This window comes from Procambarus clarkii, chromosome 22 (assembly GCF_040958095.1).
Source record: "Procambarus clarkii isolate CNS0578487 chromosome 22, FALCON_Pclarkii_2.0, whole genome shotgun sequence".
Lineage (NCBI taxonomy): Eukaryota > Metazoa > Arthropoda > Malacostraca > Decapoda > Cambaridae > Procambarus > Procambarus clarkii.
The window spans coordinates 26,552,341-26,568,388 of NC_091171.1; the positions used below are offsets into that span (position 1 = coordinate 26,552,341).

General features: G+C 46.5%; 2 protein-coding genes across 2 annotated transcripts in view; one reads left to right on the top strand and one right to left on the bottom strand.

Annotated features, from left to right (window-relative positions):
* The first annotated feature begins 204 nt into the window (after positions 1-204).
* Positions 205-16,048, top strand: part of LOC123758385 (organic cation transporter protein) — a 44,607-nt gene continuing 28,763 nt past the window's right edge. The window contains exons 1-4 of the mRNA XM_069329133.1: positions 205-287; positions 10,002-10,134; positions 13,701-13,824; positions 14,104-14,212. Of these exons, the coding sequence (XP_069185234.1) occupies positions 10,047-10,134; positions 13,701-13,824; positions 14,104-14,212 (321 nt within the window). The 5' untranslated portion in view covers positions 205-287; positions 10,002-10,046. The remainder of the gene's footprint in view (positions 288-10,001; positions 10,135-13,700; positions 13,825-14,103; positions 14,213-16,048) is intronic.
* LOC123760909 (uncharacterized) lies at positions 7,475-8,269 on the bottom strand. Its single transcript, XM_045746735.1, has one exon. It carries the CDS (start codon positions 8,267-8,269, stop codon positions 7,475-7,477), a length of 795 nt encoding a protein of 264 aa, XP_045602691.1.

The following is a 16,048-nucleotide window of genomic DNA, read 5'->3' on the forward strand; positions in this document are numbered from 1 at the left end:
CCTAATTGTGTGAGGGGTGGCATTGTACTCACCTAATTGTGTGAGGGGTGGCACTGTACTCACCTAATTGTGTGAGGGGTGGCACTGTACTCACCTAATTGTGGGAGGTGGCATTGTACTCACCTAATTGTGTGAGGGGTGGCCATGTACTCACCTAATTGTGTGAGGGGTGGGAGGTGGCACAAGAGGTGAGGGATGGTGTGCGGCACAGTGACTGTCAGTGGCAGGCGAGGCTGGCAGCGAGGAGGAGGTGGGGGTCGCCAGCTGTCATCAACCCACCAGAAGCGGTCAGTGGACGGGATGCTTCCATTTCGTTCTATATAGTTGAGTGTAGCTTAGTGTGTGTACTCACCTCTATGTGCCTGCAGGATCGCGCTCTATCTCTTGGACCCCACTTTTCTAGCCGCTTGTTGACTAATGCAATGACTTGTGATCTATTTCCCAATCATCCCCGCTTTTAAAGTCGTAGATTGAGTTTACCTTGGCAATCAGCTCCTTTAGATTATTCCATTTGCTCACTACCCTCACGCTTCAAGAAAACTTACTAACATCTCTATGACACATCTGAGTCTCAATTAAGCTGCCATCTGTGCCCCTTTGTTCTATTGGCCTCTTATTCTCTGACAATGTAAGGAATCTTATCATAAATAACAATCTCAACAAAAATCACATCATTCTGGGAGGTGATTTCAATATTGACCTGGGTCTTCAAAACAACCCTCAAGTTGACTATTTCCGTAACAGCATGCACTCCTGTATGCTAATTCCCACAATCACCAAGCCCACCCGAGTCACTCAAACATCTGCCACTACCCTGGATCACCTATGGACTAATATAACAGCTCCCCTTACATCTGGGGTAATTTATGACAGAACAACTAACCACTATCCTACTTTCCTCATAGCAAACATTGACACATCACCACCAGAAACCAAGAAACTTTCATTCAGGCTACATAGTGAATCAGCTTTAGGCAATCTCTCTAATGCACTTCACAATATTAACTGGGAATCTGAATTTAATAATTCACAGGATATAAACTCATCCACTAACCTCTTTCTCTCTAAAACTCTAAGCCTCTACAACACTCACTGTCCCCTCCTTACCAAACAAGTAACTGATAAAAGAAAAAATAACCCGTGGCTCACAAGTGGCATAATTAAATCAATCAACAAAAAACATGAATACGAAAAGAAATTTAGGAGTGGCCTAGTTTCAAAGGAAGTAGTTAAAAGGTACTCATCAGTGCTTACCAGTATCATAAGAAAAGCAAAACTTTCATATTATGAGACTAGATTCCAAGAAGCAAAAGGCAACATGAAAAGCACATGGAATACCATCTCTAATATCCTGGGAACTAAACAACACTCCCACAACCAGATAACACTCTCAAAGGATGGCCTTACACCGTCATCTGACTTAGAAATGGCGAATGAATTTAATAGCTTCTTTTCATCGATTGGTGCTAACCTTGCAAGTAAAATCCCACAGACTCAGACACATATCAACACATATCTCTCAGGCAGCTATCCAAACTCTCTTCTCCTCTCACCAGTCAGCCCGACAGATGTTGTGTCCATCATACACTCACTAAAAACCAAAGCTGGGAACATCAGTGAAATCCCATCCATTGTATACAAGAGCGCCTCCCATGCCCTTGCGCCACCTATAGCTCTGCTGTTCAACAAATCCCTTGAGTGTCATACCTTTCCTGATATCCTTAAAAAAGCAAGAGTAACGCCAGTTCATAAAGGAGGTAATCCGGCAGACATAAACAACTATAGACCAATATCGAACCTACCCATACTATCAAAAATATTTGAAAAAATTATCTACAAACAGCTCTACTCCTATCTCGTAAAATTCGACATTCTTAGCCCCTGTCAGTTTGGCTTCCGCTCTCAAAAGAGTACCAACGATGCAATTATTAGTCTCCTTGATATAATTTACTCAGCCCTTGACAAAAATGAGTTTCCAATTGGACTCTTCATTGACCTGAGAAAGGCCTTTGATACTGTTAATCACGATTACCTCTTATGTAAACTCCATCATTATGGAATCTGAGGCCATGCACTGGACTATATCCAATCCTATCTTAGTGATAGACACCAGAGTGTAGCCATCAATAATATAATCTCTCCCATTCTACCAATAACCGTTGGAGTGCCACAGGGCAGCATCTTGGGACCTCTTCTATTTCTTATATACATCAATGATCTGCCTAATGTCTCTAACATTCTGAAACCTATTTTGTTTGCTGATGATACTACCCTCATCTACTCCAACCCCAACCCACATACACTAAATGATGTTGTTAATAATGAACTAAAAAAAGTCCACTTATGGATGTCAACCAACAAACTAACACTTAACATAGAAAAGACCTACTACATCCTATTTGGAAGCAAATCTACAAATGCAATTCAGCTTCAGATAGACAATGTAAACATTAGCAATAAAAATGATGGAAAGTTTCTTGGCATATTCCTAGACAAGAGACTCAACTTCAGTACCCACATACAACACATAACTAAGAAAGTCTCTAAAACAGTTGGTATACTCTCCAAAATCAGATATAATGTACCTAACTCTGCTCTCATATCTCTATATTATGCACTAATCTATCCCTATCTCAACTATGGTATCTGTGCATGGGGTTCAACCACTGCAAACCACCTCAAGTCCATCATCACCCAGCAAAAATCTGCTATCAGAATAATATCAAATTCTGCTTTCAGACAACACACAGCCCCCTTGTTTAACTCCCTAAACATGCTAAACATAATCTCACTCCATAAATTCCCTTGTGTCAACTACATTTACAAAACCCTGTTCTTAAATGCAAATCCTGCTCTGAAACTTCCTGGACAGATGTAATAGGACCCATTATCACCACACCAGAAATAAATATCTCTTTGATATCCCCAGAGTTAAACTTAATCTGTGTAAACACTATGCAAATAAAGGGACCCAATTTATGGAACTCACTCCCTACTGAATTGAAAAGCTGTCCAACTTTTACATCATTCAAAATCAATACTAAAAAGTACCTAATTTCAACATCATAGTTTTTCACTTTTTGCCTTAAAATTGCACTGTATCTTTTGGTACCCAGTCCCCCAATCTTTATGTACCCAATCTGAACATCTTTACCATTGTGATCATTGCTGTCTTATATGTGCTGTCAATCTGCTGTATGGTGTCTATTAATCTTGTTTAAATTACTAATCAAGCTGTCAATGTAATCAATCAGAGCTTTAATATAACAATGTGCTTTAATATACTTACTAAGCTCTCTCATCTCATTTTTCTCTTGCAATGTATCTTTATCATTTATCAATTCTGATAGAAATTACCTACTTAAAATTATCTGTTAGATTAAGGACCTGCCCGAAACGCTGCGCGTACTAGTGGCTTTACAAGACTGTAAATACTGTACTATCCAATGTATTCTCACAAACCCAATGTACCTTCTTGTATATATATAAATAAATAAATAAATAAATAAATTGGTATTCACGGTAAATATTTCCTCTTTTTCCACCCTGTCAATCCCTCTAAGTATCTTAAACATCGTGTTTTTCCCCCCACTCCCTCTTCCACTCTAAAGTGGTCATGCTTAGTTCCTTCAGTCTTTCTTCACGCCTCATCCCTCACAGCTCTGGGTCGAGTCTCGCCGTAAACTTCTGCATCTTTTGAGTTTTCTTGTGTGTGTTTTTTTATATGAGGGCTCCACGATGGGGCGGCATAATCTAAAATTGGTCTCACATACGCGGAATACAGTGATCTAAAAGCTTGCTTATTCAAGTTTCAGAAGAAACGTTTGTGTGCGTGTGGGGGGAGGGGAGGGGGAGGGGGTTATGAGTGTAGCATAGCACATGGTGTGGGACATTGGTTGTGGGTATGGAGGTTGGGGTGGGGGGCTGGTTGTGGGTATGGAGGTTGGGGTGGGGGGCTGGTTGTGGTTATGGAGGTTGGGGTGGGGGTCTGGTTGTGGTTATGGAGGTTGGGGTGGGGGGCTGTTTGTGGTTATGGAGGTTGGGGTGGGGAGGCTGGTTGTGGGTATGGAGGTTGGGGTGGGGGGCTTCTTGTGGGTATGGAGGTTGGGGTGGGGGGCTGGTTGTGGGTATGGAAGTTGGGGTGGGGGGCTGGTTGGGGTGGGGGGCTGGTTGAGGGTATGGTGGTTGGGGTGGAGAGCTTCTTGTGGGTATGGAGGTTGGGGTGGGGGGCTGGTTGTGGGTATGGAAGTTGGGGTGGGGGGCTGGTTGGGGTGGGGGGCTGGTTGAGGGTATGGTGGTTGGGGTGGAGAGCTTCTTGTGGGTATGGAGGTTGGGGTGGGGGGCTGGTTGTGGGTATGGAGGTTGGGGTGGGGGGCTGGTTGTGGGTATGGAGGTAGGGGTGGGGGGCTTCTTGTGGGTATGGAGGTTGGGGTAGGGGGCTGGTTGTGGGTATGGAGGTTGGGTAGGGGGCTGGTTGTAATTATGGAGGTTGGAGTGGGGGGGGGGGCTGGTTGTGGTTATGGAGGTTGGGGTGGGGGGCTGGTTGGGGGTATGGAGGTTGGGGTGGGGGGCTTCTTGTGGGTATAGAGGTTGGAGTGGGGGGCTGTTGTGGGTATGGAGGTTGGGGTGGGGGCTGGTTGTGGGTATGGAGGTTGGGGTGGGGGGCTGTTGTGGGTATGGAGGTTGGGGTGGGGGGCTGGTTGTGGGTATGGAGGTTGGGGTGGGGGGGCTGGTTGGGGGTATGGAGGTTGGGGTGGGGGGCTGGTTGTGGGTATGGAGGTTGGGGTGGGGGCTGGTTGTGGGTATGGAGGTTGGGGTGGGGGGCTGGTTGTGGGTATGGAGGTTGGGGTGGGTGGCTGGTTGTGGGTATGGAGGTTGGGGTGGGGGGGCTGGTTGGGGGTATGGAGGTTGGGGTGGGGGGCTGGTTGTGGGTATGGAGGCTGGGGTGGGGGGGCTGGTTGGGGGTATGGAGGTTGGGGTGGGGGGCTGGTTGTGGGTATGGAGGTTGGGGTGGGGGGGGCTGGTTGGGGGTATGGAGGTTGGGGTGGGGGGCTAGTTGTGGGTATGGAGGTTGGGGTGGGGGGCTGGTTGTGAGTATGGAGGTTGGGGTGGGGGGCTGGTTGTGGGTATGGAGGTTGGGGTGGGGGGCTGGTTGTGAGTATGGAGGTTGGGGTGGGGGGCTGGTTGTGTTTATGAAGGTTGGGGTGGGGGGCTGGTTGTGGTTATGGAGGTTGGGGTGGGGGGCTGGTTGTGGTTATGGAGGTTGGGGTGGGGGGCTGTTTGTGGTTATGGAAGTTGGGGTGGGGGGCTGGTTGTGGGTATGGAGGTTGGGGTGGGGGGCTTCTTGTGGGTATGGATGTTGGGGTGGTGGGCTGGTTGTGGGTATGGAAGTTGGGGTGGGGGGCTGGTTGTGGGTATGGAGGTTGGGGTTGGGGGCTGGTTGTGGGTATGGAGGTTGGGGTGGGGGGCTGGTTGTGGGTATGGAGGTTGGGGTGGGGGGCTGGTTGTGGGTATGGAGGTTGGGGTGGGGGGGCTGGTTGGGGGTATGGAGGTTGGGGTGGGGGGCTGGTTGTGGGTATGGAGGTTGGGGTGGGGGGGCTGGTTGGGGGTATGGAGGTTGGGGTGGGGGGCTGGTTGTGGGTATGGAGGTTGGGGTGGGGGGCTGGTTGTGAGTATGGAGGTTGGGGTGGGGGGCTGGTTGTGGGTATGGAGGTTGGGGTGGGGGGCTGGTTGTGAGTATGGAGGTTGGGGTGGGGGGCTGGTTGTGTTTATGAAGGTTGGGGTGGGGGGCTGGTTGTGGTTATGGAGGTTGGGGTGGGGGGCTGGTTGTGGTTATGGAGGTTGGGGTGGGGGGCTGGTTGTGGGTATGGAAGTTGGGGTGGGGGGCTGGTTGGGGGTATGGAGGTTGGGGTGGGGGGCTTCTAGTGGGTATGGATGTTGGGGTGGGGGGCTGGTTGTGGGTATGGAGGTTGGGGTGGGGGGCTGGTTGTGGGTATGGAGGTTGGGGTGGGGGGCTGGTTGGGGTTATGGAGGTTGGGGTGGGGGGGGGCTGGTTGTGGGTATGGAGGTTGGGGTGGGGGGCTGGTTGTGGTTATGGAGGTTGGGGTGGGGGGCTGGTTGTGGGTATGGAGGTTGGGGTGGGGGATTGGTTGTGGGTATGGAGGTTGGGGTGGGGGGCCTTTTTGTGGGTATGGAGGTTGGGGTGGGGGCTGGTTGTGGGTATGGAGGTTGGGGTGGGGGGGCTGGTTGTGGGTATGAAGGTTAGGATGGGGGGGCTGGTTGTGGGTATGGAGGTTGGGGTGCAGGGCTGGTTGTGGTTATGGAGGTTGGGGTGGGGGGCTGGTTGTGGGTATGGAGGTTGGGGTGAGGGGCTTCGTTTGGGTATGGAGGTTGGGGTGGGGGGCTGGTTGTGGGTATGGAGGTTGGGGTGGAGGGGGGGCTGGTTGTGGGTATAGAGGTTGGGGTGGGGGGCTGGTTGTGGGTATGGAGGTTGGGGTGGGGGGCTGGTTGGGGATATGGAGGTTGGGGTGGGGGGCTTCTTGTGGGTATGGAGGTTGGGGTGGGGGGCTGGTTGGGGGTATGGAGGTTGGGGTGGGGGGCTGGTTGGGGGTATGGAGGTTGGGGTGGGGGGCTGGTTGTGGGTATGGAGGTTGGGGGAGGGCTGGTTGGGGGTATGGAGGTTGGGGTGGGGGGCTGGTTGTGGGTATGGAGGTTGGGGTGGGGGCTGGTTGTGGGTATGGAGGTTGGGGTGGGGGGCTGGTTGTGGGTATGGAGGTTGGGGTGGGGGGCTGGTTGTGGGTATGGAGGTTGGGGTGGGGGGCTGGTTGTGGGTATGAAGGTTAGGGTGGGGGGGCTGGTTGTGGGTATGGAGGTTGGGGTGGGGGGCTGGTTGTGGTTATGGAGGTTGATGTGGGGGGCTGGTTGTGGGTATGAAGGTTGGGGTGGGGGGCTTCGTTTGGGTATGGAGGTTGGGGTGGGGGCTGGTTGTGGGTATGGAGGTTGGGGTGGGGGGCTGGTTGTGGGTATGGAGGTTGGGGTGGAGGGGGGCTGGTTGTGGGTATGGAGGTTGGGGTGGGGAGCTGGTTGTGGGTATGGAGGTTGGGGTGGGGGGCTGGTTGGGGGTATGGAGGTTGGGGTGGGGGGCTGGTTGTGGGTATGGAGGTTGGGGTAGGGGGCTGGTTGTGGGTATGGAGGTTGGGGTTGGGGGCTGGTTGTGGGTATGGAGGTTGGGGTTAGGGGCTGGTTGTGGGTATGGAGGTTGGGGTGGGGGGCTGGTTGTGGGTATGGAGGTTGGGGTGGGGGGCTGGTTGTGGGTATGGAGGTTGGGGTGGGGGGCTGGTTGTGGTTATGGAGGTTGGGGTGGGGGGCTGGTTGTGGGTATGGAAGTTGGGGTTGGGGGCTGGTTGTGGGTATGGAGGTTGGGGTGGGGGGGCTTCTTGTGGGTATGGAGGTTGGGGTGGGGGGCTGGTTGGGGTTATGGTAGTTGGGCTGGGGGCTGGTTGTGGGCATGAAGGTTTGGGTTGGGGCCCTGGTTGTGGGCATGAAGGTTGGGGTTGGGGCCCTGGTTGTGGGCATGAAGGTTGGTGTTGGGGCCCTGGTTGTGGGCATGAAGGTTGGGGTTGGGGCCCCTGGTTGTGGGCATGAAGGTTGGTGTTGGGCCCCTGGTTGTGGGCATGAAGGTTGGGGTTGGGCTCCTGGTTGTGGGCATGAAGGTTGGTGTTGGGGCCCTGGTTGTGGGCATGAAGGTTGGTGTTGGGCCCCTGGTTGTGGGCATGAAGGTTGGTGTTGGGCCCCTGGTTGTGGGCATGAAGGTTGGTGTTGGGCCCCTGGTTGTGGGCATGAAGGTTGGTGTTGGGGCCCTGGTTGTGGGCATGAAGGTTGGTGTTGGGGCCCTGGTTGTGGGCATGAAGGTTGGTGTTGGGGCCCTGGTTGTGGGCATGAAGGTTGGTGTTGGGCCCCTGGTTGTGGGCATGAAGGTTGGTGTTGGGGCCCTGGTTGTGGGCATGAAGGTTGGTGTTGGGCCCCTGGTTGTGGGCATGAAGGTTGGTGTTGGGGCCCTGGTTGTGGGCATGTAGGTTGGTGTTGGGCCCCTGGTTGTGGGCATGAAGGTTGGTGTTGGGGCCCTGGTTGTGGGCATGAAGGTTGGTGTTGGGGCCCTGGTTGTGGGCATGAAGGTTGGTGTTGGGGCCCTGGTTGTGGGCATGAAGGTTGGTGTTGGGCCCCTGGTTGTGGGCATGAAGGTTGGTGTTGGGCCCCTGGTTGTGGGCATGAAGGTTGGTGTTGAGGCCCCTGGTTGTGGGCATGAAGGTTGGTGTTGAGGCCCCTGGTTGTGGGCATGAAGGTTGGTGTTGAGGTCTTTCAGGTCAACAAATAATATTTTCTTTCAAACACGATATCATATCCCAAACGCCACCAGCTAATAACAAACTAATGACAACGCTTATCACGAAACGACCTCTAAAAACTTGGACAACATGGGCCAGGGAGGCGGTGAACGTGACTCCCCACATGGGCTAGTGCATCAGGAGAAGCTGTTGTGATGTTAGGTGGGTATGGCTGGGGGGATGAGTAACGGAGGAGAAGAACGGGGAAGATGGAGGTGGTTCCTTATCTCCTGAAAAACACGCCCGTAGTGTGACTGCTCTTGAATATAGTAGGTGAACATGTGTATAATGATGATGTGTGTGGGGGGGGGGGCTTGGTGTAGTGGAACTCACTCCCTTCACAACACACTTCCTGCCCTACCATTATACCTCTACTCTCTCTTGCATAATAACGTAAAACTTAAGGAAACTACAAAAGGTCTTGCTAGTGAGTACGAGACAGCAGCAGTAGGTATGAAGTCTAAGCAACCTCTGTTTTAGGGAAAGAGGGGCCAGGAAAGTAGACCTCTTAGCGACCTCTTTTGGTTTTTGGGAAAGGTGGCGCCATGCCACACTGGTCTGAACTAACTTTCTGAAAGGCGCCGCTGTCACATAGTTTTGGGATAAAAAATTTTAGAGTCCGTTTTCGGAGAATAGTTCTATTAGGAGTTTTGTTAATGAATTCTTATGTACCCTCCTATATAATTTAATTAACATTTGCACTCTTTAACGAGAGTTTATATGAAGATTTACTCCCTAGAACTTTGTACACCAAATAATACTCTCACTGTAACATTGTTCTTCATTTAATAAATAAGTAGTCACTAGCATCGTTTTTGTAACATTAGACTGTTGTAACTTACTAAGACATGTCATATATGTAATCACAAACAATTTTAAGTACTTAACAATTTTACGTTTTATATTAAGCTAAACATGTGCAACTTTGAGTCCTAATAAACTTATGCATCATGTAATAATAAGTAAAAATTTCTTATCAACGTAATATAAAGGTACTAAGACCAGCATGTTAACAGCATTTTACTATGTTTCACTTCTCCGTTCATAATAACTTTTTCACAAAAACACGATTCTTTAAGTAACTAGTTCAGCTTTTCATATCAAACTTGCATTTCTGTTAATAATTATTCTGATAAAATATATTTTCTTAGCCACTTTATCTCAAACTGTTCTCTAATAGACAATTCATTATCCTATCCTACCTATTTTTGATTTACATGTACTAGCCTATCCTAATGTAACTTACTTAGCCCAACTTGCCTATTCCCCACTATCTGAGGTAACTTACCCATCCTGACATGACCTAACTTTCATAATTTAGCTGACACTAAGGTTCACACTAAAAAATGGATATTTTTGTGTGCAATAGTGCATATTTTGTACTATCACCCATAGTAACAATAGGTAGTATCACTTGTGAATGATAGGTTCATTACAGCGTGTGGCACAGGTCAAATTAAGGGCTTTCGGTTAATATAAATATATCAATAATGATGATAGTTCTCTATTGTGAGAACATAAGAAACTAAGAAATTACAGACGGTCTTTTGGCCCAAACGAGGCAGCTCTTACTTATATCCACCCAAACTCACAAGCCTGTTAATATTATCTACACAGAAGTTGGAGGTAAATTAACAGCTCCTGACGGAGGCCTACGGCAGGATGGGCTCCGGCGCCAAGTTCGACGACCTCCTCACCCAGCTGGGCACCGGCAAGTGGAACCTCCTGGTGTTCTGCAGCGTCGCCTACTGTGAGTCCACCCGCCGCAGCCTCCTGTGTGTAAACTAGTATTATTTCAAGGAACACAGAAATCACAATAGCGTGATGCATCAAATGGACAAATCCACAAGGGCCTTGACGAGGGTTCGAACCTACGATTAAGGCAGCGTCTGGGATCCTCTCGGACGTAGGTTCCAACCATCGTCACAGCCCTTGTGGATTTGTTCATTATTTCAAGGAGTTTTTGCGGGCACATGAATTATACAGTATTCACTTTAATAGTATCTCAGTAAATCCATTTATAGTGAACCCGGTATAGTACACCGACACCCATTATACTGAAGCCACACTAACCGTTGCACTGAAACCACACTAACACGTAACCATCACACTGAAGCAATACTTACACATAACAATCACACTGAACCAATGCTAACATGTAACCACTACTCTGAAGTGACGCCCACATCCGTTACACTGAAGCAACTGGAACTATTATGTACACTGTTCTTCAGTTTATATATAGAAATATGTATTGTTTGACAAGTACAAACAGTAAGGAGGAATGCGTCCTCCCTAGACGCATTCATCAATTTTAACATACTGAGGAATTAAAATTGGTTTGTTCTCATATATAAATTAATATTATTATGCATATAAATTTTATATATAGTTAGGCGTAGGTTAGGTGTTTAGGTTCTGTTGGCGATTATTTGTATTTGTAGTACGAGGGTGAAGCATTTATTCAACCCGTCCTCGACTCAAGTCCATTACATCCAGCAGTCGCCCCCACAGACGCATTCATAAATTTTAACATGCTGTTCATTCAGAACAAGAATTTTCTCAAATATAAATTAATATTATAATATATTAGCATATTGTGCATATATAGGCATAGGTTAGGTGTTTAGGTTCTGTTGGCGATTATTTGCATTTGTAGTACGTGGGTGAAGCATTTATAGCGAAGTGGTTCGAACAAAACTCGTCAGTGTTTTGTTCCTGTTCCGGAAGTGTTCGAACGAAATAAGTTGTGAGTCGTGTGTAACAACCCGTCCTCGACTCAAGTCCATTACATTCAGGGGTCAACCCCACAGACACATTCATAAATTTTAACATACTGTTCATTCAAAACGGGAAATTTCTCAAGTATAAATTAATATTATAATATATTAGCATATTGTGTATATATAGGTATAGGATAGGTTAGGTTAGGTGTTTAGGTTCTGTTGGCGATTATTTGTATTTGTAGTACGTGGATGAAGCATTTATAGCGTTGTGATTCGAACAAAATTCGTCAGTGAAGCATATGTTCCGGATATGTTCGAATGTCAGCAGTTGTGAGTCGTGTGTAAACCGCTTTTCATTCATAAACAGGGGGTTAGGTGGGTGCATGGAATCACTTTTGGATCTTTGTTTGGAGGACGGGCTGTGTGTAAACCGTTTTTCATTCATAAACAGGGGGTTTGGCGGATGCATGGAATCACTTTTGGATCTTTGTTTGGAGGACGGGCTGATTTGTAGTTCGAATATAATTCGATCTGTGGTTCGAATATAATTCGTCAGTGAAGCACTTGTTCCGGAAGTGTTCAAACGAAATCAGTTGTGAGTAGTGTGTAAACTGTTTTTCATTCATAAACAGGGGGTTTGGCGGGTGCATGGAATCACTTTTGGGTCTTTGGAGGACGGGCTGAAGCATTTATAGAATTGTGGTTCGAACAGAGGACGTGAGCGAAGCACTTGTTCCGGAAGTGTTCGGATATCATTAGTTGTGAATCAACCCGTCCTCCAAACAAAGACCCAAAGTAAATGCCTTGCACCCGCCAAACCCCCTGTTTATGAATGAAAAACGGTTTACATACAACCCGTCCTCGACTCAAGTCCATTACATTCAGCGGTCAACCCCACAGACGCATTCATAAATTTTAACATGCTGTTTATTCAAAACGGGAATTTCCTCAAATATAAATTAATATTATAATATATTAGCATATTGTGTATATATAAGCATAGGATAGGTTAGGTTAGGTGTTTAGGTTCTGTTGGCGATTATTTGTATTTGTAGTACGTGAGTGAAGCATTTATAGCGTTGTGATTCGAACAAAATTCGTCAGTGAAGCACTTGTTCCGGATATGTTCGAACGTCAGCAGTTGTGAGTCGTGTGTAAACCGCTTTTCATTCATAAACAGGGGGTTTGGCGGGTGCATGGAATTACTTTTGGATCTTTGTTTGGAGGACGGTCTGTTACATACGACTCACAACTTATAACGTCCGAGCACTTCTAGAACAAGTGGTTCGCTGACGACTTTCGTTTGAAATACAGCGCTGTAAATGCTTCATCCACGTAATACAAATAATCGTCAACAGAACCTAAACCCCTAACCTAACCTAACCAGTGCTTAAGTATGAACAATATGCTCATATATAATAATACTAATTTATATGCGAGAAAAGTTCTGTTTTGACTGAACAGCATGTTAAAATTGATGAATGCGTCTTTGGGATCGACTGCTGGATAGAATGGACTTGGACGGGTTGTGTGTACACCGCTTTTCGCTCATAAACAGAAGGTTTGACAGCTGGATTAACGAGATTGGATCTTTGTATGTGAGGACGGGCTGCATCCTCTAACTATGCTCGTTCATCCGGCGATCAACCCCATAGATATATTCATCAATTTTAACGTTACTGTGTGTTCAAAATGGGGATTGTCTCAAATATAAATTAATACTATTATATATACGATTTTGCACATACTTAGGCATAGGTTAGGGGTTTAGGTACTGTTAGTAATTATTTGTATTTGTAGTACGTGGGGTACATTTACAGTTATGATTCGAAGAGAGGCCTTCAGTGAAGCACTGCTCCAGAAATGTTCAAACGTCATCAGGTGTGAGTCGTCAGCCCGTCCTCATAAACAAAGGCCAAAGTCCATTCCATGCACCCATCAAACCTGTTAATAAATGAAAAACGGTTTACACGCGACTCACAACTGATGACGTCCGAACACTTCCCGAACATGTGCTTCGCTGACGACTTTTGTTTGAACCACAACGTTGTAAATGCTTCACCCACGTACTACAAATACAAGTAATCGCCAACGGACCCTAAACACCTAACCTAACCTAACCATTGCGTAAATATGCACTATATGCTAATATAAAATAGTATTAATTTATATTTTAGAGAATTCCTATTTTGAATGAACAGCATGTTAAAATTGGTGATGCGTCTTTGGGGTCGACCACTGGATAGAATGGTCTTGGTCTGCGGACGGGTTGGAGTCGTACGTACTCCGTTTTCACTCATAAACAGGAAGTTTGGAGGTTGGAATAACGAGCATTTGACCTTTGTTGATGAGGATGGACTGGAAGTGTCATGTGTGTAAAGGGCTCTTCATTTATAAATGGGGGTTGGTGGCTGAATGGCATGAACGGTGGTGGCCGTTGTTGATGAGGACGTGCGCTCTGGTTATTACGATTTTATTATTGTGTTTAAATTACGGGTTGGATGTGAGTGGAGCACGTCTCAGGTTGCTTCGAACATATCGGGTTGAGGACGAGAATGAAATCTAATCTTACACACGCACTGGGTGACAGGGACCGTGCAGGTACCATATCACTCCATGGGAGGCGCCTTCCTCACACCACAGACAGACCACAGGTGCCTCCCTCCTGACGGTGCCCTCCCGCTGCTCCTCAACGACACCAACACCACCACAGTGTAAGTGTCTGCATCCGCGTCCACGTAATTCACAAGCTGTTCTCCTCTCTTTACCTTCGAGTATACTTCTTCTCTTCATTGTTTCCCTCTCACCTTGGTTCTTCACTAGAGTTATTCCCTACTTTACTACCCCAAAAAGCTGATTTCTCTCTGTGAAATATGTGACACTATTCATATTTATGTCTTACAATTACTTTCATAATATTTATATAAGCTATTCATGGATTAAGCTTTTCATAAACGCCTAATTTGAATGCCGATGCGGGAATAATTGGCCAGGTCTAAGTGCTCGTATCTGGCGAAGGTCGCAGGAGGCGGCGTCGAGGTCCAGCCATGTACAGAATGGAGCTTCGACAACTCGACGTACGACAACAGCCTCACCTCGGAGGTATCGCTCACTCTCTCTGTTATTGTTTTATGATTACTTCTCAGGACCAGAAATGTGTATCGGAATGGCCACAAGGAATCGTTAACAGATAAAAGACCATGAACTGGCGTTTGGTGTCACCAGTGATAGAATGTCGGAAGCCTAAACAAGTGGCTTAACTATCTTTAACTGTAATAAATAATATTAACAGAGTATGTTTGATATAAAATGCAGTCAAAGTGCAAAAGTAGTCTTCAGGAAACTCTTAATTATTTACCTGAGAAGTCATGTATGTCCGTCGGCCGCTGAGGGCAGATACGCCACTAACACACATCCCCAAGACTCAGGTGACAGGCCAGGTTAGTGAGCTGCACTGCCTACCATTCTAAAAAATTCTCAAATTTAACTAAGAGGTTATCATTAACCTTTTCCAATGGACACTGCTGGGATGACACGAGTCTCACAGAAGCGCCCGTGGCCTTCCCCGCCCGGGACTAGGGCTCGCCACTAAATAATAATAATAATAATAATAATAATAATAATAATTTTTTTACCAGATGGTACAATTGGTTGGTGAGATTACATAAGATTGGTATTTTTACATTCTTGAAAAGCCACTAATACGCATAGCGTTCTGGGCAGGTCCTTAATCTAATATGTCAGGTAAGATGAAAGGTACATTGTGGCAAAATTTTATATCAACATATAACTACAATATAAACAGAGAGGTGATTACACTCGTGAAGATATATGTCTTAAGTACTAATATTGGAGAAGTGGGTAACACAAGATACAGCGTGAGTTTGAAATACAAGGTAGGAAACTGAGGATGAAATTAGGTACTTACTGGGTTTTACTTTTGAATAAGGCATATGTTGGACAATTTTTTAATTCATCAGGGAGTGAGTTCCATAGAGTGGGTCCCTTTATTTGCATGGAGTGTTTGTACAGATTTAGTTTGACTCTGGGGATATCATATATTTATTTATTTCTGGTGTGGTGCTCATGGGTTCTATTCCACCTATCAACGTAAAGTTTCAGATCAAGATTAGCATTTAGGAACAAGGTTTTGTACATATAAATAGCACATGAGAATGTGTGGAGTGAGTGTATGATTAGCATATTAAGGGACTTAAACAGAGGGGCTGTGTGTTGTCTGAAGGCAACTATTTGTTATAATTCTGATAGCAGATTTTTGCTGATTGATGATGGGCTTGAGGTAATTTGCAGTGGTTGAACCCCATTCACAAATACCGTATGTATGATAGAGGTAGATTTGCGCGTACATGAACCTGATTCACATCTGTGATATAGAACCATCCTGGCTTAGTGGTATTTGACAATTACTTTCGTTTCACAAATGTCGCCCTATAACAATATTTGGATGAAACCTGTAACTAGAGTTAGTAATGAAACTTGAAATACAAAACATTCTTGACAGACGTCAAATTTACAGCCTAAAAGTGATCTAAAAATTTAATAAATTATGAGACGTAAAATAATGTGGAGATGCGAGCAAGGCATCGAATGTGACGTTAAGTCTTTATCCTGAAATTCCAGAACTTTGATTCAGTCTTCCTTCAAATTCTCCCCCCCACTCCCCCTCGAAGGAGACTCCAGACCTTAATTCAGTGTCTTTCCTTCCTCCTTCCCTCTTTCCTGAAGGGGGGGGGGTGCAGATCTTGATTTAGTGAAGAGGCGGCCGCCAGACGTTGATTGTCCACAGCCCACACAGTACTGCAGGGAGCAGTACACCTCTCGGTATACACACAAAAATCACAATAGTGTGATATATCAAATGAACAAATCCACAAGGAATTCGTTTGGATTTGATATACCAACGCCCGGGATAATCCC

What these genes read in the sequence shown, in the direction of transcription:
- LOC123760909 (XM_045746735.1), bottom strand. Translation starts at nt 8,269, where the DNA reads ATGCCCACAACCAGGGGCCCAACACCAACCTTCATGCCCACAACCAGG.